Raw genomic sequence first — 25,835 nt, forward strand, 5'->3', positions numbered from 1 at the left:
CCTCGGCGCGGCTCCGTCGTGCGGGCCACGGCTCGCGGAAAGCGAGGCCCGCCCCGTTGATCACGATTACGGATTAATGGTCCGGATAATCGCGGATCTTCTCCGGCCCCTCCAAATCCAACCCGATTAAAAATGCGCTCGACCCCCCGGAGACCGGACATCTCCGGCGGGGCCCACCATCCCGCGCCTCTTCGAGTGGCGGGACCCGACCGTACCCTGACAGCGACCGACGAGGGCGGGGCCCGCAGGTCACATGCCCCGTCACATCCGCCATACGTCCTCTCTTTTCCCTCTCCGCCTTTCTCCCTCTCTCATCAATGCGGTCCGAGCGACGGCTGTGGATTCGGCCGTACTGAAGCGATCGGACGGTCGAGGAGGAGGTGGCTGACACTCACTCACGCCCTCCCCTCTCTCTCTCTCTCTCCAACCGTATCAGGCCCCCTCCCTCCCTCTCTTTTCTCGTCAGGGAGCAGTATAAAAGGACGGGGAGTACAGCAGAGAGAGAAAGGAAGAGAGAGAGAGAGAGGGCGGAGGGAAAGGAATTCTTTTGCCAACATGTATATTTTTTTGGTTTTGTTGAAATAGAGTAAAATTTGGGGTTCGCAGAGTGGAGAAATCGAGAAGGGGGGAGAGAGGGATGAATTTCGTCTCCGTCGCTAAAAGTGCGTCTTCCTTGCGGAATTGAACGATGAGGCAGCGGGGGAAAGGGAGCGGGCTCGGTTCTCGCTCTCCTCTGGGCTCTTGCTTTCCGCTTTTGGTGTGAAACTTTTGGTGAATCCGAGTGGCTTTTCGGGAGCTCCGAAAGGGATGACGAGGAACGGGCGTTTGGTGCGAAGATTCGCGGTGTAGTTCGTGTTTTTGAGCGAGTTCTCGTTTGGATCTTCGCTGACGGGGGGGTTGCTTGCTTCCGGGGGAAGCTTCGGTCTCTAGAGTTTAGGGCTTCACTTTCTCCCTCCGTCCTTGTCGTTGCTGTTGTTCGTCCCTTTGAATTCTGAGAACGACGGGTGCGGGACGGCGGATTGCGAGGAGATTGAGCGGGAATCGGTCCGCGGTGCTTCTTTTCCTGGTTCATCTTCGTGTTTGACGCCGATATTTGGCTAGGGCTTTGAATTCCAAGTTCCGGCGGTGGAAGTCGTTGGCTGTTGAGAACGGTTTTGGTTTTGTTGTGGGCTCATCCTCTGGCGTGATTGTTCGGGCTTAGGCGTAGGGATAACGGGAGATCGTGGCTCGAATTCGGGGCTTCGAATAGTATGGAGATTCTACTTTCTTGGTCTCGGTGGCGGAAATGGTGAATTGAGGAGATCCTGTTGATCGGTTCGTGGCAAGGTATTCGGGAAGAGGGGCTGGTTCTCTGTGGACTCCTGGAATGCAGGATATTTTAGTAACTTCTGCCATTTGAAACAGTGCAACTGGGAAAAGCAGAGTCGGTGGCCTGCCGGAGTGGAGTTCCTGTAGTTCATGAGTTTTTTATGCGAAAATGAGGCTGTCGACCTCTGGCATGAGTCATCCGTCACCTGAAGGTATTTTTCGTTACAATTCGGGTGTAAAAGTGGTCGTGATTCTTGCTGTCTGTGACTAGTATTTGTGTTAATCGGCTAAAAGATTTTGTTCGTGTCTCTTCAATTTATTTTTTTTGGGGATGGATCTCCCCTTTTTAAGACAACGATGACGTTTAAATAGCACAAGCTGCAGCATGACATTCCAAATGGAAAATAAGTGCGGGGTGTTGGATAGTCATACTTCTTTACGCTCGGCTTCCTTCTCGACCCGCTGTCTTTACTCTTAAAGCACCTAATCTCATTTTCCATTTTTGTGTATATTGTGGAACATCATCTTTTGTAAGGGAAAAAAAAACAGTAAAGCAGAGGACATACATAATGATAGTTTTGCTTTTTATTTTTTAATTTTTCCCTTGGAAAATCTGGAATTCCATGCTGCAGGACAAAGCGGAGAGCGGGTGCAACACGGCTGTGCATAGACTAACATATATATTGCACTAGGTTACCAATCTAGCGGGTTTCCAAATTTATGGTCTTGATTCCCTGCGTTGGCTACCTGACCTTCCCTTCTTTCTATCTCTTGTGGTCTAAGACCAGTTATCGTATTGTTGAGATAGCCTGTAGAGGCACACGACCGAGACAGTGAGGATTCTTTCCCTATGGCTATGTTAACTTATTGCAGGGGCCTACATGCCTGTCGCAACAGTGTGTCCTCTTGAACGGAAGTCAATAAAATAAACTTTGTGGTGAAATCCACTACAATGCAGGAATTATTGGCGAAGCCACAAAAGTACTGTACGTGACACGATAGATATACACTCAGAAGTGCACATTAGTATGTGGTATAAAAGAGTTGTACCGTTTTGATCTTGATAGATGAAATAACAAAAGCGTTTGTGTCAAACAAGGGTTTGGAACATGAGTTAGAGGTACACGCACCTGCATCTGTTCTTGCTTTTGGACTTTTTTGGGGCATTGCATTGTACCCTATATTTTTTTACTGCAGAGTTACGAACAGCATCAATCTTGGAATCAGCTAATTTTAGTGGTGGTCCTTCCTGAGGGTTTTCTTCTTCATGGAATAAACTAACATGGATAATAGGTTGAAACTCGTTACGTATTTTCTTTCTATCTTTTCAGGATTAGGTACATGGTACACTGTTGTTATTGACTTGCTGTATACATTTTAATTTATCAATATTTGTCTCACCTTGCAGGTGAAAAGAAATGTTTGAATTCAGAGCTTTGGCATGCATGTGCTGGACCCCTAGTCTGCTTGCCTGCAATTGGGAGTCGGGTTGTCTACTTTCCTCAGGGTCATAGCGAGCAGGTGTTGCTTACCTGCTTAATGTTATTTACTTTTTCTCATGTTTGTAGATGTGGCCAGAATCACTTCTGGAGTGAATGTAGAAACTGCATTCTCTTGGATAGTTGGATGTCTTTTGTATCCTTGACATGGGTTTTGTTGCGATGTGTTTTGTTTTCAGATTGCTGCATCAACCAACAAGGAAGTGACCGATCATGTCCCCAATTATCCAAGTCTGCCTCCTCAACTTATTTGTCAGCTTCATGATGTCACCATGCACGTGAGTCCTCTTATCTTTGATTGTTCTGGAGTTACTTGATGAAGGATCATAACAGCTATTTGGCTTTGGAATTTCAGGCAGACGTAGAGACAGATGAAGTCTATGCACAAATGACCTTGCAACCTCTAAGTCCGGTAACTCTTGTGCCTAATCGCTGTATTTACTTTGTGCCTCATTTTATGTGAAGATAATATTAATTTGTTTAAATTTCACTTCTGTTTTGTGCAGCAAGAGCAGAAAGATACATATCTGCCTGCTGAGCTCGGAGTTCCTAGCAAACAGCCAACAAATTATTTTTGCAAGACATTGACAGCCAGTGACACTAGTACACATGGAGGATTTTCAGTTCCTCGCAGGGCTGCTGAAAAGGTCTTCCCTCCATTGGTATGTTTTAGCTGCTTGGTCTTAAATTTGTGTAACAATTTAATGTGTCTTTATGTAGTAAAATTGTTGAGTTGCTGGGAACTTCACTTTGGTTTTGCTTTCAGGATTTTTCTCAGCAGCCACCAGCTCAGGAGCTTATTGCAAGGGATCTCCATGATGTTGAATGGAAGTTCAGGCACATTTTTCGAGGTACTGCTTCCTCATTTGATAAACTGTAGTAGATTTGAGATGGTTACATAAGCCATCAAGACGATGGTGTAAGTCATGTTTCTTTAGAGTGTATAGGCTGTATTGCTCCTATTTCTAAGTACACTCGCTGAGAATGGTGATGATTTCAGGTTACCATGATATATTAAAATTTTGAAATAAATGCTGTTTAAAAGTAAAATATGATGGTATGTTGGAACTTGAAAGTACAAGTTTTTTGGCTTGGTTATGTCTTAGCACCTCTTTTTACCCACTGCCATATTGGGCTGTATATTGCCTCACGTGCTTATCAAATCGTGCCTATCCACATAGGCAAGTGTTCCAGCTATGTCGGGCTGGGTCCCAAGTTCGTTGAGTTTGGTGCTTTGGCCATGTTGGCGCAGCCCAGTTGCCTTGTTTGTTTCACATGGTACTGGTGCTTTGCCATGTTATTTAAGTGACCTGAATGCAGGTGAGGTGTCTGGTTGCATTATGCTTGGCCACATTGACTAAGTACCTTGGCTGTGTCAGTTAAGTGCATGGAGACATAATGCCCAGCTGCATCAGCCACATCATGGATCTCTTTGGCCAGATTGTTTAAGCCTCATCAGGCAAGTGCCTCAAAACAGTGTTGGGATACAATTGCATCTTCCGAGTGCCCGTCAAGTATAGGAGCCATATTGAGCACATGTAGTGGCTGGTTGGCAAACTGTCTCGGTTGTCCTTCTCGAGTGCATGGGCTTCTTGGACGAACTTCATGGTCAAGTGTGCCAGTTGCTCACTTGAATGCCGGCCTTTATGGGTGAAGTATCTTGAATTGCATCAGCTGAGTGCACGAGCCGTGTTTGCAATGACAACTTGTACTGTCACTATTAAGACAGAAGGATCCAAGTTGATTAAACAACTCAGAGTCTCAGACCAATCTTGACAACCTTAGCTTCTTAGTCTTTGTCTCTCCTTGTCTTCAGGGAGAGAGATCCTGTCTAACCCATTATAAGAGCAAGGCTTTTGTCCATCCTTTATTTGTCCTCATTATTTGATGTTGATTAGGGAAAGGTGAGGAGAGAGATTGGCTCAGTATTCATGTTGTTGGGCTTGGGAGAAGTTCAGATCTAATTTTTGTATAAATGTTTATATGTATCTGTACATAACCATATGTAAAAATGCTAAAAAGATCTTGGCATTACACCTTGCTTTGTTAATTATTTTTGTCTTTTTTATCTATATCTTTTGAAGTTTAAGTTCAATTCATTGAGAAAAGCGACACTTTTGTGTGTAGGGGATAAATGTTTGTGACTGCATAAGTAAATTCTTGTCACAATTCTTGTTCTCCGGTTTTTATTGGTTATTAAATTTAAAATTTGTTTTCCTCAAGAAAATCTCTAGAATTCAAAAAATTTAAAATATAAAAATAAATACCATGCAAGTTTGAGTTTTCTACTAATTTTCGTAAAAAATTGATCAAAATCCAAAATTGTTATGAAAGGAACATTCAAAAATTTAAAATAATCTTATTCCTGGAGAAAAGGAAAGAACACTCAATAACATAATAGAACACAGTAATATCATTTTGGCAGTTTTTCTCACAATATCTCCATCTTTCTCATTTTTCATTTTTCTTTTGCTTGCCATTTTTCTTTTTCTGTTTTCGGGAAAACGGTAGTATCTGTGACAATGCTGTAAATACATTATGATGGATGAAAATTAATCACGAGAGGTCACCTTGTGATGATTCAAACTTGCGTTAAATTTCCAAGACCCTAGAAGAAGTCAAGATGTTGCAGAATGGGGAGAAGAAGGTGAACTGAATTGTGATCAAAGTTTGGGTACCAACTTTTTGCCTTATGTGAAACTAAATAATTTGCGAGCACGTTTGCCATCAATCCTTATGGGTCTCACTAATTAAATTTAGTGAACCAAGTTAGAACGAGCAGTTGCTTATTATTTTACTCTTAATTTATCTTCTTGTTATGTCCATAAACTGTTTCCTTACAAGCTGTTTTTGCTTTTTTACATTATATTTTTCCTTTTTTTGTTGTTTGAACTTTGATGTAATACATAGAAAACTAGCACAATTCAAGCTGACTCCTATGTTAGAAGGCTTCACCCAAGCTTGTCATCAATTTGAAGCAGCTTACCTTTTCTGCATATTACTAAGAGGATCAAGGCCTTTTTTTTTGTTTATTTCCTTTATAACTTTGAATATATGTATTCGCAGAATATAGTTTTATGCCTTTTTCGTTGTTATTTTGTCATTTTTATGCTTATCTCTTATCATGTTTTATTATGCTATAAACTAGTCTTCCTTTTTCTGTTTAAGCAAAGGAAAGAAAACTGCCATGAAATAAAGTGATTAGGAGTGCCAAGATTATGAAAACATTGTATGTATAGGTGGCTCTTGTTCTGAAAATAATATTAAAGTTTAAAAAATATCATCTCTCTCTCTCTCTCTCTTCCTATCTTTCTATTCACGTACACAACGACACACATGTATGTCCATGTATGTGTGTGAATATGTATATGTGTGTGTGCTCACATGGCATAATCTACAAAAACATGTAATTTACCTGGAAAATGTTCTTAAAAATTTCATTTTCTTTCTAAGTGTGACCCTGTAAAGGTGATCTACAGGCTTACTTTTTGTGGGGGTCCACTTTAAATTGCTGAAAGCCTGGAAGCCAAAGTCTGCTAAGGATTTTTCGTAATCCAAAAGGCGATGGCCATGTGTGAACGTTTAGGTTTATCATGATCTTGAGGCTATGAAATGAGCAATAAGTTCCTTGTGGTCATGAAATTTTTCACAGTAAACTACTGTATCACACAACATGCCATTAAAAGATGTAAACCTAATCTAGATATATTAGGGGTGCTCTTTGTATCATCATTCCTGGCAAATATGGTATGGTTGGTATGGTTGAATAATGTCTAATGGGAACAAATTTGTGGAAAGCATATCTGGTCAGCCAACTTTTATATTGTTTATTTCTTAGCTTGAATAGGGATCGAACTGTGTGTGAACTTATGTTTTGTATCATGTGAGCCTATACTTATGTAGCATGCATCTTGCAGGACAGCCAAAGCGGCATCTTCTTACAACAGGTTGGAGTGTGTTTGTGAGTGCTAAAAGACTAGTTGCTGGCGATTCTGTTATTTTTATCTGGTATGTTTCACATGCTTCGCTTTTTGTCCAGAAGTTATGTCCTGGATTACATCTCATTCTTTTTCAGGAATGAGAAGAATCAGCTTCTCTTGGGGATCCGAAGAGCTGCACGACCACAGACTGTAATGCCTTCTTCTGTTTTATCAAGTGATAGCATGCACATTGGTCTTCTGGCTGCTGCTGCTCATGCAGCCGCAACAAACAGCCGTTTTACTGTTTTTTACAACCCCAGGTTGACAAAGTAATTCTAGAAGTGTATATCATGGATACTCCTTCCCTCCCTCCTTCCCTTCCCCCCACAGTAACATATTGTGGCTTAGCCTGAATTCATCTTTGGCAGGGCGAGCCCCTCTGAGTTTGTGATACCACTGGCGAAGTATATTAAAGCAGCCTTTCACACGCGTGTGACGGTGGGGATGCGATTCCGGATGCTTTTTGAAACAGAGGAATCAAGTGTCCGGAGGTAATGTTGGATAATCTGCCAGTTTGTTTTCTTTTGGTGCTGCTTCTTAGAAAAGGCCTGATAGTGGTAACTTTGCATATTTAGTTCTGTTTTTTTATCACTTTGAGTTGATGTATATAATATATATTTACTGTGTGTGTGAAACTGACTTATCATAATCACGGTTGGTCTAGGTACATGGGTACAATCACTGGTATATGTGATCTAGATCCAGTTCGTTGGCCAAATTCACATTGGCGATCTGTCAAGGTATCTCATCCCACAATCTTTTAGCTCATCTTGGATAAGCCTTCATGCACATATCTAACAATCGTTATGCCTAACAGTTGCTGTATAGCCCAATTGATGCAATTGACAATCAATTGAGCAAACTTTTTCTTGCAATTATGTTTTTCACTTTATAAATATAGGTCAAATAAGCAAAATGTGGTCAATTTGTCTTTGTCTGTTGAATTGTGCTTTATGGGGATTAGCATGTAATACCTGGAAGGGTTGGCATCTGGGAAAAGTGTAGCTAATTCAATCTAAGTGTCAACTCTTGATTTTTTTTTTTTCAGGGTTGGGGTAGCTGTGGGTTGTGCTGGGGTGAGATAAGACAGCCCTTTGTTCTTACTAAAACCAGAGTGATTTTGAATGCTGACTAGTTTTTTTTTTTTGTTATAATTGTACTTGGGATATCATGAGAAATTTGAAACTTACACAATTCTTCTGACCCATCCTGAATGTCGATTACCATCTCCAAATACGCATACCAACAGCCATGTAATTTAGGTATTCAGATATGTCAGCTCATCTTTGTTCTGGCTGAGCAATGCTGCATGTCAGCTGATTTTGATGCTAGTCTGGGTGGTTTGATGCAAGATTGAGGCTGTTCCCGATTAATTTGCTTCAGGCTTTATGCCATTTTCTAATGCACGCCCCAGTCTTGATAGTCCTTTTGGATTGAACTGAATTTCATCATTCCTAGCTGTGTGTTCATGAACCTGTGCTTGACTGAGCCTATTCTGATATATTTTCTAATGCATAGTAAAATTAAACGTAGTGATGTTTCTTTATTGATCAACATTCCTCCGTTGTACTTTTTAGCTTTTCTGCTCCTCAAAGCAATTTGAAAAGGATTGTTTTCGTTCCTGTTTAAATTTCTAGCAGTCTAGGAGATCAGTTAGTTCCAAGACTGTAGCTTAGAAATCTGATAGTTAAATAGCCATATCTCACCAGTTTCCAACTTGTGAAGTAAAATGAGCAACAAATATTGCAACGATTTTTCTGTCTTGTTTTGCTGTTGTTCCATAAGATTTCGTGGAAGGTTGGCCACGTTGTGTTATAACTAGAAGAAGTCCACTTGTTTCTTTGCGTTGAATGAACAACTGCTTCTCTCTATCTGGAGGAAGAGGAAGAGGCTGTATTTCCCAAGTTGTTACTTGAAACTGCCAGATAGTGGCTGAGAAACGAGTCCTAGACCCATCCATGTCATTTAGTAGAAAATAGTTAACTTGGTAGACTGATACTATGATTCTGTAACAGATGAGTGAACTTGGCTAAGAGATTTATCAAATTTGTTGGGATGAACTAAACCTGTAACTTCACTTGAATCTGGCAGCCAGTGTAATTCAGTTCCTCACCAGATTCTTTGAGTTTGGTATGATGATGTTTGCTCATTTTTTCAATTTGTAGGTTGGTTGGGATGAGTCTACTGCAGGTGTGAGGCAGCCTAGGGTTTCACTATGGGAAATTGAGCCCTTGACAACATTCCCCATGTACCCATCATTGTTTCCTCTCAGGTTGAAGCGGCCTTGGCTTCCTGATATGCCATCTCTTAATGGTACATGTATGTAGTTTCGTCAACTATGTCTCCTTTATTTTCTTTAATGTGTAATGCAAGCATGCTTGAAATATCTTGTTTATTATGTCCTCGGGTTGGAGGCATGTTTAGTATTTATACAGTTGTTCAATTATGAACACATTTCTAGGGCAGTTTTTTAGAATTTTTATGTTTGTGTCTTTGATTGCATTATGACCATTCTCAGAAATATTGGCGATATTTTGAAAGCATCGAAATGTTATTGCCAAAGCAGAAGGAAACACATTTATCAGCAAAATAGCTTGGTAGTTTCAACTTTCTAGTATGGATATGCAAGCTTATTCTACACATGCATGCATACCCTTATGAACACCTTCATCTAAGTTTTTGTGAATGTGCTGCACCCACACCTGCACTCATGTGACACAGCAGTTAATGCATTTTCTGGTTTTCTCAAGATACTTTCATGTTGGGAGATAACCAATCAATACACCAGAGAGAATATTATGAACCGTGATAAGGTTTATGAACTGTAATAAGGGTGAAGATAGAACTCATGAAGACTTGACTTGATATGGGTATTGTCTTAATTTTCCTCGCTATCAGTTCGTACTTAGCCTTAGTAGTTGAAATATTGCATTGGTATTTGGCTATTTGCTACAGTTATATGGAATCTATATTTGGAGTTTTGGACTGTTGAGGCACACGAAAACGGGAAGCGAAAAATCACTGGCAAATGGAAATTTTTAGATTATAGTTTAGGAAATTTTATGCGGTGGGGAAGCTGGAAGTAAAATGTAATATTAAAGTTTAGAATAGAGTTCCTGGACAGGATTATGCCATTGCTTGCTGATGAAAGTATACAGGCAGTATATTCCATAGATGAGACGACATTCAATAGCAATACCCATATATGCTTTCTGACAATCTTAGTTCACTGTGAGATAATGAAAAGAGGTGGTGTGGATTGTCAGTTTATGAGAGAAAATAGTATATACTATTTTCTATTCCGAAGCTCTTTCTTTCCAATTCATCCTACTTTGCTGTCTCTTTACTCTCTTGTCATTTATGTCGTTACATCACAACAGCACAACAATGGGACAGCCCTGCAATTTTTTAAGTGAAAAATTGGTGGTTCATGTGAAAAGCGTGTCAATGTGAAGAAAGCATTATGTTTCCAGCTTTGTCGTCGAGCACAATTTTGCAAAGGACTATGCCATTTTCCCGCGTTTCACTTTGATAGTATCGTAGTCGATCTCATTGAAGTAAAAGATAGAGTTGCATTAAGCATCCGTGTAATGGAAGTCAAACAGAGTTTTGAGGGTTTGCGTACAGATTGGTCTTCCTAGTAACAGGTTGAAACTGCATCTGATGGATAGAGTGAAGTTCTTCAAGGTTATGACAATTTGATGTCCTCTTGTTTGTCAGTGAATTAGTGCCTATAAGAGATTTTGAAGATGAATAGAAAGGGTGACTTTTGGAGAAAATTTGATGGTTGAAATTGAGCTTTTAAGCCAAAATTCATTCTCCATTTATAGTCCTGTTAGGTTCTATACACTGAAGAATTAAAATATAGCTTCAAATCGGAAGGACTTCATGCAGTGGCAAATTATTTCTGTTGCACTTTCGAAGCAAATTGTGGGTGATGTCATTTATGTGAGATTACTATTAAATAACCAAAAATGCAAAAGGGAACACAAGAAATAGCGAAATTAGAGCTGCGGTATAGAGGAAAAACAAAATCTTTCTAATGAAGAGAAAGTAGTTGCTTGAAGTGTTGATAGGACATTTACCTTGTCTCTGTTAGCCATCCTCTTGTTTCAATAAAAGATGCATTTGCTTGCTGGTCTAGGAACGAGATATTACGTACTTACAAAGGCAAATTATGAATTTTAGCTGCTAGTATGCCATAAATTTAAATTGTTGGAAGCAACCACAGCATATACAGAATCTTGAATGTTTGCCATGTTCACGATCCTGATATGCATGTTAGTTCAGCTTTAGTTCTCATGTAAATTGTGTGTATATGCTGCCAGGTTCAAGTGCGTCTTAGATCAAGGCCACATGTGGTTAATGAATGGTGCAGTTAAAATCTGTTCCTGTAGGCCAATGAGTCAGTGGCCTCCCAGAAAGTCATTTTAAACGTAGTTTGCGTCCTTTAGAAAAAATAGGGACGGATATCTTTCAAGCATAAAAAAAAACTGCGATTTATTATTTTTGAAAAACATATAAAAATGCTTGCAGATCACAGGGATGATGATGGAAATGGTCTTATGTGGTCAAGAGGGGATGCTGTTGGACAAGGTTTTCAGTCTTTGAATTTTAGAAGTCTGGGCTTTAACCCTTGGATGCAACAAAGGCTTGATCTGTCGCCGCTGGTGACTGAGCAAGATCAGTTTCAATCCATAGCTAGTGCGTCATGGCCAGAACTAAGAAGTGAAGAGCCCATCAAGCAATCGATGTTACAGTTTCAGAATCCCATACAATCTCAGCCACAGTTTCCAAGCAGGCTTAACCTTCTGGCGCCAAGACAAATCATTCAACCGGCACAACCTCTTGAAGGTCACCTCAATCTTCCAGCACAAACGATGTTGGATGAGCAAACTCGTAATCACCTGCTGCATCAACAGTTGCTTCAGCCGTTCAATGAACAGCAGCAACCACAGTTGCAAAATCATAGTGAGCCATTTCAGGTTGCGACTACTCGACAACCGCAATTGTCCTCACCTTCCTTGGGTCAAAGGCAACTGCTTGCAGATTCAGGGAATGCCTTCTCATCTTCATTAATTCCTGCTTGCGTCCAAAGTTTGTTGAGCCCTTTGTCTGCTGATGAAAATGTTCGCCTTCTGAACAATATCAGAGCCAATCAAACCGACATTGTTGAGCCTCAGCAGCAATCATGGGTGCCCAAAAATTCATTGCCTCAAGTTGAACCCTTTAGGCACTCCGTCACACTCCCACCATTTCCTGGCAGAGAAAATGAGGTGGAGCCAGAAAACTGTACTGCCGACTCCCAGAACCAGAATGTCTTGTTTGGTGTCAATATTGACACACAATCCCTACTCCTTTCCAATGCTGTCTCCAATCTGGCAGCAGTTGGAGGCCAAACTGATATGGCAGCGATGCAGTTTACTACCTCAGGTTTCCAAAATCCTCTGTCCAGTGGCTATGATTGCCTGGGAGACTCAGCAGGTTTGCTCCAGACTCCGGGGCAACTTGACCCACCTAACCAAACATTTGTGAAGGTGAGAATTTAAAGCTTACGTATATTAACTGGCTTATCGCTGAGGTGTAACAATTAATTCTTGAAAACTATGCAGGTGTATAAATCTGGCTGCGTGGGGCGGTCATTGGACATTGCTCGGTTCAGCAGCTACCACGAGCTACGCAATGAACTGAGTCAAATGTTTGGACTAGAGGGCCTGCTGGAAGACCCTCAAAGATCAGGCTGGCAGCTTGTATTTGTTGACCGTGAGAACGATGTGCTTCTCATGGGAGACGACCCTTGGGAGTATGTTTCTCTCTCTCTCTCTCTCTTCTTGGGCCGGTGGTCAGGCAAGTCCATCTGCTTTCTGCATAATAAACTTCGATCCATGGTTATGGTTGTTCCAAGATGTATTAAGTTTGTTGTGACTAAAGGCAGCTGGGTTCCCGCCATTGTGCTTTGATTTTTGCAATATTCGTATGGTTCGAAAGCCAGGGTAGACCACTCACTTCATTGTTTGATCTTTTACAGGGCATTCGTTAACAATGTGTGGTACATCAAGATCCTGTCTCCGCAGGACGTGCAGAAAATGGGTGCTCAAAAGCATAGTGGTGAAAGCTACAAGGAGTATAGTAACACTAGCAGGCCTCTTGGGATTTGATCTGCAGGATCAGCGAACGGCCGGGTACCCACCTTTGTGAAAGAACGGTCTATATACACACACATGAACAAGTACTTGACTTCTCATTAGGAACTCTTGGTGAACCGTTGTTTGGTTATTGCGTTGGTAACATAGGACTCTAGAATATCCCAAAGCAAGTTCTGCGTATACCGAGTACCACTTTGTGGTTTGCTTTATATACATGAACCGTAACCGCAGAATTGTTCTAGTCCAAGTAACATAATTTTATGTCATTACATCATGCCCTTGAAATCGTCGGGTGGCATCCGAATCCATGCATGCAAGAATACCGAGGTAGAGGTGCAGCCGATTGCCCAGTAAATTCCCCCCCTGGTCACGTCCAATAGAAATGCAGCCACAGTAATGGGTCCCACAGACACCTGATGGGGTCTATCAGCCCATATGGCTTCATTTTCACAAGGGGAATAGTAGACTTTTAACGTTTTTAAGGGTGTACTGTATCATGTTTGCCTGTTTGCTTGTCCTCAACCTCAAGTTTAGCCTTCTCCCATAACATTTCTCCTACTGAATGGTTTTCTTTGCCTTCTTTGTTTTTCTTCTTTTGCAGGAGTACTAATGCCTCTCCTTTTCTGGAAGCGTACACAGTTCTGTAGTATTTATTAGTTAAAAGGCTAAACCTCTGACTTAACCTTCGTGGTTATCCTTGTGCAGCACATAATATACTGTATTTGTATTGCCTGTAACTCCTGATTAGCGTAGTAGTTGACAATAGTTTTAGCTTTTCATCGCGTGTTAGACTAATGAGATGCTCTTGTCTGTGCATGACATGACTTCTTCCATGATGTCTGTCCAGGTCTGTTGTGGTTCGATCAATGGGGCATTTCATGCGAAGTCATCACAATTTTTAGTAACGCGAATCTACAAGGGCTGTGCCTTTTTTCTTATCTTTGTGTGTGTTACATAATCTTTTTCATATTAGTTTTCGAGAATCCATGGTTGGGCTGTTCGTCCGGCAAAGTTGTCCTTTCTAAGCTACTGAACTTATGATTGTCGTCTTTTATCACATAATTTTGGATTTAGACACCTTCAATCTCCGGAATTGTTCGCTCCTAACTTCAGGTTTTCAAGGGTTCTACTTCTGGTTAAACAGAAACCTGGATGAGCAAAGGGGACTTGCCCAAATTTGTGGGCTACGTTGATCTCAGTCGATCTCATTATAATTGGTGTTCAAATTAATCTACTACCGACTAGATGGTACTGGGTAGGTAGGATCATCATGATCAAATGTGTTTGATTCACCATTGCTGTGGTCTTCATGACGCAGCGCGAGTCCTTGTAACTTTGGTTTTGGATCCGTGGTATCTGTGCGATGGAGGTGTGCTGGCACTTCCAGTGCAGTGTCTCTGACAAGGTAATTTTTGTGAATTTATGTGAGCGATCCCACCCTTGAATGTAAAAGCTTTATTTTGCACCAATTTAATGGGTCTGAGACACTGCTTCGCGGCACGTCAGAAGCGACTTCCCACCCTACTAAGCCCCATCTTTTTTCGACTTTGCGCGTCTCTGAAACTGCCATGGTTGTCACTCAATTGTAGCTTCGATTTTGGGACGACTGACGAGCAGATTGCATTGTAAATAGCCAACCTCGTGAAGCTGAGAATGTATGCGGTGAACTGGTTGGACGGGTTTGTAAACAGTGTCATTTGGTCGCGTTTCATACCTTTGGATCTAAGATCAGAGGCTGCATTAAAAATATGTTTCTCAAAATCTTCAGTTTAAATAAGCTGAGGGTCTCTATAATGGATTTTTAATCCATGTTACATGTTAAAAACCATGAATTCATAGATTTTTTATTTTAGGGACATGCGCCTTTAAGTTGGATTTGATAGCCTCAAATCTGCATTAAAAGTTGTGTTTTGAGAGATCGTTAGTTTAAAAAACCATAAGACCTTAGTAGCATGAATTTTAGATCCATGGATTAAGGGTCAGATGGGAGGAGGTCTTCAATTATAAATCCATTAATTTAAGATCTTAGGGATCTCAAGTCACCGCGGAGGATCTGAGAACCGTTGCGCAACACAACCTTATAGTGGGGGTAACTTGTTTATGCCTGGGAAATTCATGTCTTACAAGAGCTTGACTTGTGAAAAGAGGATGAAATGGACCCAACTGTTACTATAGATGTACTATTCGGTTAATTTCCAAAGCAGGCCGGGTGTAGGATATATTCCCTAGTGCGAGTTTTACCAGCTCTTAAGAGTAAGTAACTCTCAATCTCTCCCTCTCTCTCTCTACGTCTTTCCCAACCGAGTGAATTGTTTTGGTAAGCAATGGGGTTGGTATGTGTGGACCTGAGACCGTGCACAAGTAGTTAGGAGGTCGATGGATCGATGCACGTGGAATTTGTCTTCACGATCCTTGATAATAAAGAAGATCTTTGCAATGACGCACTTAATGGTTTGACAAAGAAAAAAAAACATACTAGATATTGTTAAAACACATTCAATAGAAACATCATTAAGGTTTTTTCTGTCAATCAATGGTTAAATATACCAGTTTACAGTCCAAGAAACATAAAAGGTACACTCAATTTTCATTAATGAATAAAGCCCGTTCATATAACTATATTTTCTGCTTTATTTTGTGTACCACGTTTTGCAAGCATTTACAGTGTGCGTGCGAAGACAGAGAGAGAGAACTCACCAAATCAAAACACTTATTAAATACACGAAGACATGATTTCACCAAGTCTGGAAAAACAGAAGACAATGATCACAAGAGATAGCAAGGTAGGGGGAGAGAGAATATGAGAGAGAGAGAGCATACCAATGGGAGACCAAGTTGGTAGGTTCGGAAGCTCGGACTTCGATCTGAAATAGCCAAGCAAGCCGGTTGAACACTTTGGTCGGCCCGCCATCGCTCCTTGTCCCGGCCGTTAAAAGAGTGAAGAACTGAAGACCCTTCTCCTCCCTCCTCGTCGTTACCGCCGCCCGATCTGCTGCAGATGGTTGCTGATCCCTCACGGCTTGGCTCATGCTCTCTGCCTTCCTCCTCCATCTTCCCAATCCCTTCAAATTCTTCCATTTCGCGTGACTTGATCCTTCCCACGACTCTCAGAAGTTTGAGCGTGAGAGAGGGAGGGAGAGATCATGGATGGAGCTTCTCGTGATTCGAACCCACATTCTACCTCGGAGGAGGAAGCGAACAAGAGGAACACAGATTGCGTCTACTTCCTGGCTTCTCCTTTGACATGCATCAAGGTTCCAATTTCTACTTTTTGTCTATGTCTGGGTTTTTCACATCTTTTTTGCTGTATTACTGCGGCTACGGTCAGATGTCGACGTTGCTGTGACTATGCTTCAAATCCTTCAAGTAATTTTCCCTGTAGATGCAGCTGCTGCTTGAAATCTCTGTCTTTTCATCTCTTGTTAAATCTGCTCACTGTTATCTTCCGTTGATCGGCTATCAAGATGCCTAAGGTATCGCAGTAGGGAACAGATCCTCCTTTAAGTTCCTTTCCCGTAAAATACGCAAATTTGAGTTATTTATGTAGGTTTATGTTCGTTCATTGTCTTCGCTGTCAGTATGTTTGCGTGATCACCCATCATCATCAGGCCTTGCCCACATTCTTGAGTTTCTTTATTTCCTGCTTTGGTCGAAGTTTTTGAAGGAAAAATAGATCTTTGATACATTAGTTACCTGATTTTCAGCATGGCATACGTCTCTATCATCCGAAATGCCTTGTTTAATGAATGGTGCTGTAATTTTGTTGGCAATAATGTAGGATGGGTACCTTGAATTCAGGTTCGATTTCTACCATATAAAATTGGAAAGTTGAATTGGTATCAACAGTTGCTAAATATAGTGACGTTGCTGCGCCTAGTATTGGTAAAGGAGGCCTGGTTTGTGCTCAAAGTTCTCATGATGTTGCTTAAACTCTTTATTGCCAATAGCTTTCATTCTCTTTAAACTGAAAGGTTACTGTTAAAAATGGCGACGTTAGGCTCTCTGCCTTAAATCCAGATTATAGACAAAGAGGTACTGGATAATATAAACACCTAAATGGGATTACACGAAAGTGTGGTTGTTGTCATTTTTGAAATAGCCTGCGTCTACCTTTCTAGGGACTGAAATTTTTAAAATTTTGGACATTCGTTCTTTGTGTTTGATCATCTGTTGTTAGCTTGAATTGAGAAAAAGAAAATAGTCCTGTTTGTCCGTCTCTGGAGTAAGTTACTGTGTCGATCACTTCTAGCCTTTCTTTTCATGTTTTAATTGTCATGGATTGTCCGTCTTGCTTTTTCTTTGCCTTCTGGTTTGCCTTATAGTTTGTACCTTTTTACCTTTTGTCTGCTTGAACTTTATTTGTGTTCTTCACCTTTTTCTTTTATAATCTGCACAAAAAGGATTTATTGAGTTACATAGTTTCTTTTTGTGTCTTGAATGTGAACTGTCCCTGTAGCTGGCTTCTGGCTATATTCATACCCACGAGAACTTATAAAATGGTTTTATTTAATTTATATCCTATCTTGCTTTTCAGTTATTTTTTGAATATTTGCTTAAGTACCACACAGAAATTTCTCTAAGATGGCTTTTCTTCTCAGGGAGCTGACTGTGAATTTCGTCATAGTGAAGTTGCAAGAGTTAATCCCAGGGATTGTTGGTTTTGGCGGAATGGTAACTGTTTGAATCCAAAATGTGCTTTTAGGCATCCGGTAAACTTCATATTCATCTCCTTTTATGGTAATTTTGATGCATGTCCATTTCCACTGTCGTCCTGCTGCCTATATTCTTGGTTGATAAAGAAAGTAACCACTTAGTTGCTGTGGCAGTGTATCTGCAAACTGCACTAATACATCTTCATTAAATTTTCTTTTAGCATTATTGTTGTCAAAGTGAGTGCTGAGAAGCTTTTGCCTCATGGCCTAATTTTCGGTTGACTTGTACAGATTAAATGGCTGCAAGGTAGCTGGAATTGTTAGGTCTGTAAACGAGAAAGCTTGATATGTCTGTATTTGATAGAAAAACCGCAATCACCTGCTTCTTTCTTGGCATTGGTTTACCCCCAGGTCGCTTAGCATTTGGTATTAGGTCATGAGACAAGATAGGCAAACATTTTATGCAGTCCAGTAACTAGGTGTGTTCTCATGTCTTTAAAGCATTGGCCCTGCAGTTCATTAACTAGGTGTCTTTTCCCGTCTTTAAAACATTGGCCCAGTATATGTTGGTTCTTTTGGTAACTAAGTGCTTGATTCATAATCCTGTAAACTCTTCTGTTTGAATGAGTGTCTTTTTGAGGATCTGATGCTACCTTGTTTATGTGTTCTAATTTTTAAGTTGGAAGATGCATGTTTTTAGTTAACTGGTCGCTCTTGCTTTTCTTCAGCCACTTGATGGGTTTCGTGGAAATTCAGCAGCACCTTCTTCAAGTGTATCTCGACCTGCTTTACCACCTGCAGCACCATTAGCACATTTCCCTTCGTACATGCCTGGTCCTTACCAGTCTCCTGCTTACAGTTCTAACAGACAAAAAATTCCTTGCTATTATTTCCAGAAAGGAACTTGTTTAAAGGGTGATAAATGTCCTTTTATGCATGGGTCACAGCCTGCAGGTGATTCTACTTCGTCACAGGTAGCAGAAACTGTTCCTGCTTCAGATTCTCACTCCATTAAGAAGACCATGAAGGGAACTGGGGATTCGATTCTTCAGCAAGAGAATCCTTCTGGGGACACCATACAGCGAGTTGAGATACCTGCAATAGTAAAAGCTAATGCTGAAGCTGGACATGCATCTACTTCACCTCCAGAAAAAAACTTGCTGATTAATGGAGGTGATAAGTCAAGAATGTGTATCCAATCTTCCATGTTGGTTTGTGGTGGAAATACCTTAAGCACTCACCATACTCACCAATCCCAAGTAAATGATGCCCAGGCCGAAAATGGAAAGGACGTTGATGAATGTCTTGGTGAATCTTCTCCTGGCTTTGATGTTCTTGTTGATGATGATGTGGAAGAAGCAGAGTACTTTGATACTGACATAGAAGGAGCCCTAAGCCATAGTAGGAGGCATTTGAAATCCATGAGGGAGTTTGACTACACTGCGTCATGCATGGATCCTCTTGGTGAGTTTGAAGAGTCTGAGGTAGATCCTCCTGATGCATATAGGCGGAACCAGGATCTACATGGACGGGAGCAAAGCCATGCTTGCATGGATTGGGGTCTAGAAAGACCTTCCTCAGAAGAAAGAATACTGAGGTTCGGAGAAGAAAGCCATGATGTTACAAATGGGCAGGATTTGCGTTATCATCTCTCAAAGCAAAGAAGAGCTAATGGGTCAGCAATTGGTGCTGGTTCAGATCGTCATGGTGATTTATGGAGGAGAGATGATAAGTTGGAGAGATATCACAGGCATTCTTATGAGGAGCTGGCACAGTATTCTAATGTTGAAAGCTCCATAAGTAGCCGTCTAAAGGGCAGGATCAAGTTTCCAGGTAATCATTCTCAAGATCCATCTTCTGAGCGATATTTGGACATGGAAACTAAGAGGAGACAAATGAGGATAAGATCATCTCCAAGCAGGTCCATGGTGCATCGTGAAACACACAATAACAAGGCAAGGGGAAGACCGAATGCGGCGCTCAGGACAGGAGAGATTTCTGATTACCCTCAGCATAGTTCAGCATCATCCAACAGACAGATACTGAAGAGTCAAGTCGTGCATGAGGGAGATGAGCAGAATGTAAGACCAAGGAAGTTTTCCAGTCAAGACTCCAGTGCACAGCTTTCATTTGAGGGTCCGAAGCCCCTCAGTGTTATCCTCAAGAGAAAGCGAGCAATGGTATCTGTAGATAGCAGTGGTTCAAGGAATGCAGATGAAAAGAGCCAGATAGAAAGTCCAGATGAGGCCTCTGAACCTATGAATATGGTTCAGCCTTCTGAGATCCTGAAAGAATCTTGTTGTGATGTTCATGGTCCCAACAACGTCCAAAATAGTAAAGGAAAGCTAGATTCAAGGGATGAAGTCTATTCAGTTCAGAATGATGGGTTGCCTCTACAAATGGACTGTAATGCCCCGGTAGAAGATGGTTCAGTGTTGGAGATACAAGATCAGCATGCTGAAAATCTGGATGTGAATGGAGAATTTGATGATGCAGGGAGTGAAGGGAGAAATTGGAAGGAAGAAAATCCAGATGGAGAAGATGAATACTTGGAGGATGAAGATGGGGATGACTTTGCAAGGAAGTTGGGTGTAATGTTTTCATAAGCTGGCCATCTTGGCAAAGCTGCACAAGCCATGGGATTAAGGCTCGTCTTCATTTATTGAAATTTTCACTTGCCTTTTTTTGCGTCTCCTGTAGAATAGCAGAATCTGCAGGCTTTAAGTATTACAAAAGGTGTCTGGTTTTTTAACTTCTTGGGAGCTTTCAAGCTCCTGAAAGGCAAATAGACAGGTTGGTTCAGTCGCTGGGCACTTCAATCCTTTTTTTCCTGGATTTTTGATGTACTTGCATGGTAAAGGATGTGTCTAAAATTTCCTTTTGCCCATCATATTGCATCCTCGGTGGACACATCTCTGTCTCTCGCTACTGGACTGGAACTTGTTTTGGAACTTGTTTTCCTCGTTCATTTAGCAGGAAAATCTTTCATTACTTCTGCCCAATGGTGGAGGAGGGTCACTGCTGATATTTAGACCGACCTACGCTTCCCGTCTTTGAGCCAACTCACCTGGCCAGGTCTACTGAGCTCTTGCAGGTACCATGCGTCTTGGTTAGGAAATTGAACTTGAGCGAATAAATCAGATTATGTAATGAAAATGGGTGCAAAAGATTTGAAATATCGAGATGGACTTGTAGAACTTAGTATAAGAAGAGTGCTGCTCCGGTTACTTCAAATGGGAAACCGAGAGAGTAATACCTCCTTTGACATAAGAATGGACTTCATTTTCACATACTCTGAACTTCTTTTTCTTCTTCTTTTTTCTCAGGGAAAAGGCCACGGTTTCGTCATCTCAATATTGACACGCAAAACCGAGAGGAAATTTTTGTGGGTTTGAGTTCATGATGCTCTGAAAAAGCTGACAGTCTCAATTGATCTTGATCCTCTCTTTATAGAAGATTTGGACCTGAGATTGCTGAATACATTAGAGATCAGGTTGAAATCAGATCCAGCACGACAGAAAGGGAACTCCCCAAATGGATTTTTCCCATTTTGTCGCATCACTCCATGTGCTTGTCAGTCACGGCTGTAGACTTCATATCTTTTTCTCCTTGCTGACATCTCTGAATGAATTTCTGACTTAAAAAGTCTTGCTAACTTAGTGCCACAAGGATCACCCACCTAGCTAAATAATTATACTTAAGATCTTGAAATTGAAAGAAGGATGCAAGGGGTCAAAAGTGAGTCTCTTGGTATGAACTGGAGAAAAGTTCCCAAGTTTAACATTATGAACATTCACAATGTACTTTGTGCTGTTTTGGTAGGCTCCCACTATTTGTTTTGGGAGTGGTTGGATGGGGCCAACATCAGATGGTCAATCTATTTCAGAACATGGCTGGGCAAGCAGTTGATGAGAACTGCCACATATTGGTGTCCTTAAAAATTCTAGGGTTTAACTCCAGTTTTGGGAAGACATAAAGAGGAGGGATGGAAGAAAAAGACTGCAAAAGAAGCGCATCAACTTTGTCTACCCACTTGGAAAAAAAGGACATTGATGAGATTGGTTCTCATAATCACCTTGTATGTTGGAAAACAGAACATTAAAAGTGAAAAACAGTGGATGATTCTATAAGATTTAATAAGGAACTTTCTATTTTAAGGTGCATTTTTTTCTTATAATTCAGAAAACATACAACCTTTGGTCATTTTCCTAATGAGTGCCTCAGGTTTCATGAAAACTAACAAAAACTCAGCTCCTAAGTGAAATTCTGTTAACCCCAAAAATAAAAAAACCTTAGCTTCATTAATTTGCATTCTTATCATTTTAACTAATAATTTTTTGTTTCCCCTGGTAACAAACGTGCATGACAGAAATTGATCCATTCCTTTTCTTGATCATAGGCAAAGGGTAGGCAATTTGATAACCTCTTTGAATCTGAAACAGTAAATTCTGTCTATTTGCAGGAAAGTATTATACAGTCACGCCAATTGGTGTCCTTGTCATTGCCAATTAAAATACACGAATGTTGCTAAATGCTCCTAAAAATATCTGTCGGATACTCACATTGTTCTACAGTAAAAAAGAACAAGAACATATCTGTGATTGTACAAGAAAGCAAAAAGGGCCCCGGGTGAGTGAGCAGGAGGTTAAGAACCCACTGTTCAAAGAAAAAGTAAAGGTCCCTTCTCCCCATTCCCCTACCTCTGGAGTCTTGGTCTTTATTGGGACCTAGGTGAGATAAGCAAGGAGGGCACTACCAATAGATTATTCGCATAACAATTATGCCTATGATCCAGAGTCACCTGGTGCGTTTGATTTGAGCTCGCACCCGCACGGACGCGTTGCGGGTGCGGGTGCGAGTGCACTCCAGGTGCGCACCCAATCAGCACCCGCTGATGAGCTCGCACCCAAACCGCACCCGGGGGTTGGATCTAGTTTTGAGTCGAAACCAAATCCAAACCAAGTGTATGGTTTGTTCTCTTTTCTCTTTCAAAAAAAACGATACAGGACTAAAGAATGGTGGCTTTCATAAAACAATCTGTTTGCCTTTTTTTCAAACATTTCTTTTTTAATTTTTTTCCACTACCATAAAATGTATAATTTTAATTATGTTATTTAATTTCTACAAAAAATTAATAATAATAATAATAATATTATTAATATTAATAAAATATCTTCACCGCACCGCCGCACTTAATTTTTTTGAGATGTGCCGCACCGGCACCGGCACCAGCACCCGCACCCGCACCCGCACCCGCACCCCGCACACAGGTGACATAGCTATGATCTAGCGTTTGAAGCATGGATATAAACTTTGAACTCACAGAATCATGTGCATTGAATTGAAAATTTCTTGTCAACTAATTCTGGATCTAGATAAACAAGCTTCCTTGTCATGATATGATTATTAGTGAACACGAGTCCGATCTGGATAGAACAGCTAAATATTCCAAACTTTGGATCTGTATTGGATCCAAGAGGACGAAACAACCAACTGTGATAAAACACTAAATCAAACTAATAATTGGGACCAATTGGATTAAGTTCTTCCTTATCCAATATCAAGGACAATCAATTTGGGCGGTCCTCCAATCTGACTACAGGTAAACATCTGAATGTTTAATTGCAATTTTACGGGTCGAAATCCGAATTCGCCTTTGAAATCAAATGCTTATATCCAACCAACTCAGAAAATTTTACGACCTTGCCAGACAGTAAGATCATCCCAATCAAAGTGAGTCCTCCAGGAGGATCGACCTCAAGTCCTGGTTTTGTTGGGCTTAAATCGTTTGAACTTGGGTTGATTCAGTCTTTCCGGGGTCCAACATAATCGGGTCCCATTTAATTAAGTTCTGACTTGGATTTGGATTTGGACTTATTTTCTTGAAACTGCACCCAAATATTACCAAGAATACCAGAAATCTAGATCAGTGGCGACACAAATCATTTTTTTTTTTAAATACGAGATGGAAACCGAAACTTATAATATTGCTTCAGACCTTTTTCAACTTGAAGATTCAAAGTCTAACTTAGACTTTGAAAAGTTTTTTTGCAGAAATCAACCTTAAACATTGTCAGATATATAAAAGGGGAGAAAAAGGGAAATAAAATGACATCCACACCAAGGGTGGTGACGAAGTGGAAATTAAAGTAACTTCCTTTGCTTAGAGAGAGAGAGAGAGAGAGAGAGAGAGAGAGAGAGAGAGAGCAATCATAACATCAACACAAAAATGTGTGTTATTATATATATATGTATATATATATATATATATATATATATATATTCAATATTTTTATTTAGTGGGTTCAGTATCATTACACATATTTCGAGTTCTACTCTCCACCGGCCTCATCAGGTTCCAATTACAATTTGTATTTGTGGATCTTATATATTGGTTTTGGACTTAGTAAAATATGAACACAAATGGACCCATTTACACCAGTTTTATCCTTTTCTGTTTTGGTGTAGAATTTCAAAAAGGCAATTTAAAATAATAAAAAGTTAAAAAACATCATTAGCGTGCATCCGTTGGACGTTATGTGGGTAATGATTCATGGATATTATATATTAACAGCCTCCCTATTACGAATAGGGAGAGAGAAAATACACCTATTTGAAGTCCTTGATATCTTCTCGTTCAGCTTTACATTTTTTTTTCCCTTCAAGGAAAAAACTTTGCAGAAAGATATATAATCTCTGGATTTTGGGTCTGGAGCACATATATTTTACTGCAGGGTTGGTTTTACTTTGCAAGTCAATTCGAGATTCACCCGATTGGACTCACACTATAACTAGAATGACTTCTGAAAGTTGGTATGACTCAATTTAAATATTAAACGAAACTTTAAATACTCAAGTTTCCAAGTCAAAACTATTTTGTTTAGTTAGTTCATGTACATGTTAGTGACAAAGATTCATATGAACCAGGCCCTACCTCTTAAAAAAAACTCATATATAAGTGAATATATTTACACTTTAGTGCCCCTCAATTCAAAAGTTATGCATATTAAAACTAATTTGTCACTAATTTTTTTGGCTGTCACTTGTATTTGGCGTGATGTAGGACACTTGTTGTATACCTGTTCGAGTGAAACTGTCTCAGTGAGAGCCAAAGCTCCCTTCCCATAGGGTCCATACCGCGTTGGTGCCCGGTTTAGAACCCTCCAATGCACATCTACTAGGTATGCGAGTTTACAAGGTTACAGAGGTAGAGCTAGGGGACCTAGCAAGTTGAAAAATCGCTTTGGCTCCTTAACTTTGGAGGCATTTGATAGACGTTGATCTGAGATAATCAGGAGTTGATAATGGTGGATTTAAGATCCGATCTTACATTTTCTCAATACAATTATGTAAAATAAAGATCTTTAAGTGTTGATCTTAGGTATGACCTAGGATCCTTCGTACCATATATTTTGCCATAAACCTTTGGCCTTATTAGCAAAAACATGAAACACGTCATGTCATCTCCACACAGTGGTGGAGCCACAGGGTGACTGGTGTGGGCAACTGCCTACACCAGTTTCTCAAAATTTCTTTCTTTTTAAATGGACATTTTTAAACATTTATTTTAAATACCTCACTAGATATGAGTATTTTTAAACGAGTGCCCATCCAATAAATTTTTCTCGCTCGGCCACTACCTCCACATCAGATTTGTAGATTTCAAATCCCGAGTAATCAAACGCCTCGTTAGGGAAAACAATAATGGCTCTTGAATTTAGCTTTGTTGTTGGGAGAGTGACTAAGTCTCATGTTTCCAATTTAACGCTAGAACATGATAGAAGCGTCAAAGTTGAAAATAAATGAGGTCGTTTTCTTGCCCCCCTTTGCTTTGCGTGTGGTTGCAGCAGCTGGTAGAGACTTCCTTTCTTTTTCTGAAAAGGTACATTGACCATTTGGACGCTTCCCTTTGATCCACTTCCAATGAGTTCATGCTTAGAAAAGCTAGTGCATGTGTGCGTGTTCCCCAACTGCGGAAAAGAATCCAAGGCAATTTTGCTTTCCTAAGAGGTCTCTCATGTTACGGACGTCAATCGGACCGAGTTATATGTAATAATTCAAATATCATTTGATGTTAGATTATAATCCAAAATATAACTTCTTTGGATCCAAGGAAAAAAATTAGATCATTAGATTTTGAATTCCGTGTAAAATTTTCTCACCAAATCTGTCTGTCTCTCATATTAGGGATGTCAATCGGACCGAGTTATATGTAATAATTCAAATATAATTCGATGTTAGTTTATAAAC

At 40.4% G+C, this 25,835-nt stretch overlaps 2 protein-coding genes across 6 annotated transcripts; both read left to right on the forward strand.

The window, feature by feature from the left end:
• Positions 1 to 492: 492 nt before the first annotated feature.
• On the forward strand, positions 493 to 13,871 carry LOC116247799 (auxin response factor 12-like). Of its 4 annotated transcripts, XR_004170912.2 has the most exons (16): positions 493 to 1,326; positions 1,405 to 1,520; positions 2,717 to 2,829; positions 2,987 to 3,085; positions 3,163 to 3,219; positions 3,314 to 3,469; positions 3,574 to 3,658; positions 6,725 to 6,815; positions 6,883 to 7,056; positions 7,156 to 7,278; positions 7,452 to 7,527; positions 8,953 to 9,106; positions 11,324 to 12,324; positions 12,400 to 12,590; positions 12,816 to 13,016; positions 13,535 to 13,871. XR_004170912.2 is itself a non-coding variant. In XM_031620120.2 (15 exons), the coding sequence occupies exons 1-14, from the start codon at positions 1,478 to 1,480 to the stop codon at positions 12,943 to 12,945; spliced, it is 2,493 nt and encodes an 830-aa protein (XP_031475980.1). In that variant the 5' UTR covers positions 493 to 1,477; the 3' UTR covers positions 12,946 to 12,969; positions 13,535 to 13,871. The 4 variants fall into 4 exon arrangements, 1 of the variants encoding a protein (XP_031475980.1); XR_004170911.2 differs by having other exon boundaries at positions 493 to 1,520; XR_004170913.2 differs by having other exon boundaries at positions 493 to 1,520; positions 6,883 to 7,047.
• Positions 13,872 to 15,689: 1,818 nt separating this feature from the next.
• Positions 15,690 to 20,475, forward strand: LOC116247800 (zinc finger CCCH domain-containing protein 32-like). Of its 2 annotated transcripts, none has more exons than XM_031620121.2 (3): positions 15,690 to 16,187; positions 17,532 to 17,642; positions 18,314 to 20,475. In XM_031620121.2, exons 1-3 carry the CDS (start codon positions 16,077 to 16,079, stop codon positions 20,189 to 20,191), a joined length of 2,100 nt encoding a protein of 699 aa, XP_031475981.1. In that variant the 5' UTR covers positions 15,690 to 16,076; the 3' UTR covers positions 20,192 to 20,475. The 2 variants fall into 2 exon arrangements, with proteins under 2 accessions (XP_031475981.1, XP_031475982.1); XM_031620122.2 differs by lacking the exon at positions 15,690 to 16,187 and adding an exon at positions 16,212 to 16,406.
• The last annotated feature ends 5,360 nt before the right edge of the window (positions 20,476 to 25,835 follow it).

This window comes from Nymphaea colorata, chromosome 2, assembly GCF_008831285.2.
Source record: "Nymphaea colorata isolate Beijing-Zhang1983 chromosome 2, ASM883128v2, whole genome shotgun sequence".
Lineage (NCBI taxonomy): Eukaryota > Viridiplantae > Streptophyta > Magnoliopsida > Nymphaeales > Nymphaeaceae > Nymphaea > Nymphaea colorata.

Bases quoted from the DNA above. Each gene is read 5' to 3' on its own strand.
- LOC116247799 (XM_031620120.2), top strand. From the start codon at position 1,478: ATGAGGCTGTCGACCTCTGGCATGAGTCATCCGTCACCTGAAG. The intron at 1,521-2,716 runs GTATTTTTCGTT...CTCACCTTGCAG, and splicing joins GAGTCATCCGTCACCTGAAG to GTGAAAAGAAATGTTTGAAT. The intron at 3,220-3,313 runs GTAACTCTTGTG...TGTTTTGTGCAG, and splicing joins CCTTGCAACCTCTAAGTCCG to CAAGAGCAGAAAGATACATA.
- LOC116247800 (XM_031620121.2), top strand. From the start codon at position 16,077: ATGGATGGAGCTTCTCGTGATTCGAACCCACATTCTACCTCGGAGGAG. The intron at 16,188-17,531 runs GTTCCAATTTCT...TTTTCTTCTCAG, and splicing joins CTCCTTTGACATGCATCAAG to GGAGCTGACTGTGAATTTCG. The intron at 17,643-18,313 runs GTAAACTTCATA...GCTTTTCTTCAG, and splicing joins AATGTGCTTTTAGGCATCCG to CCACTTGATGGGTTTCGTGG.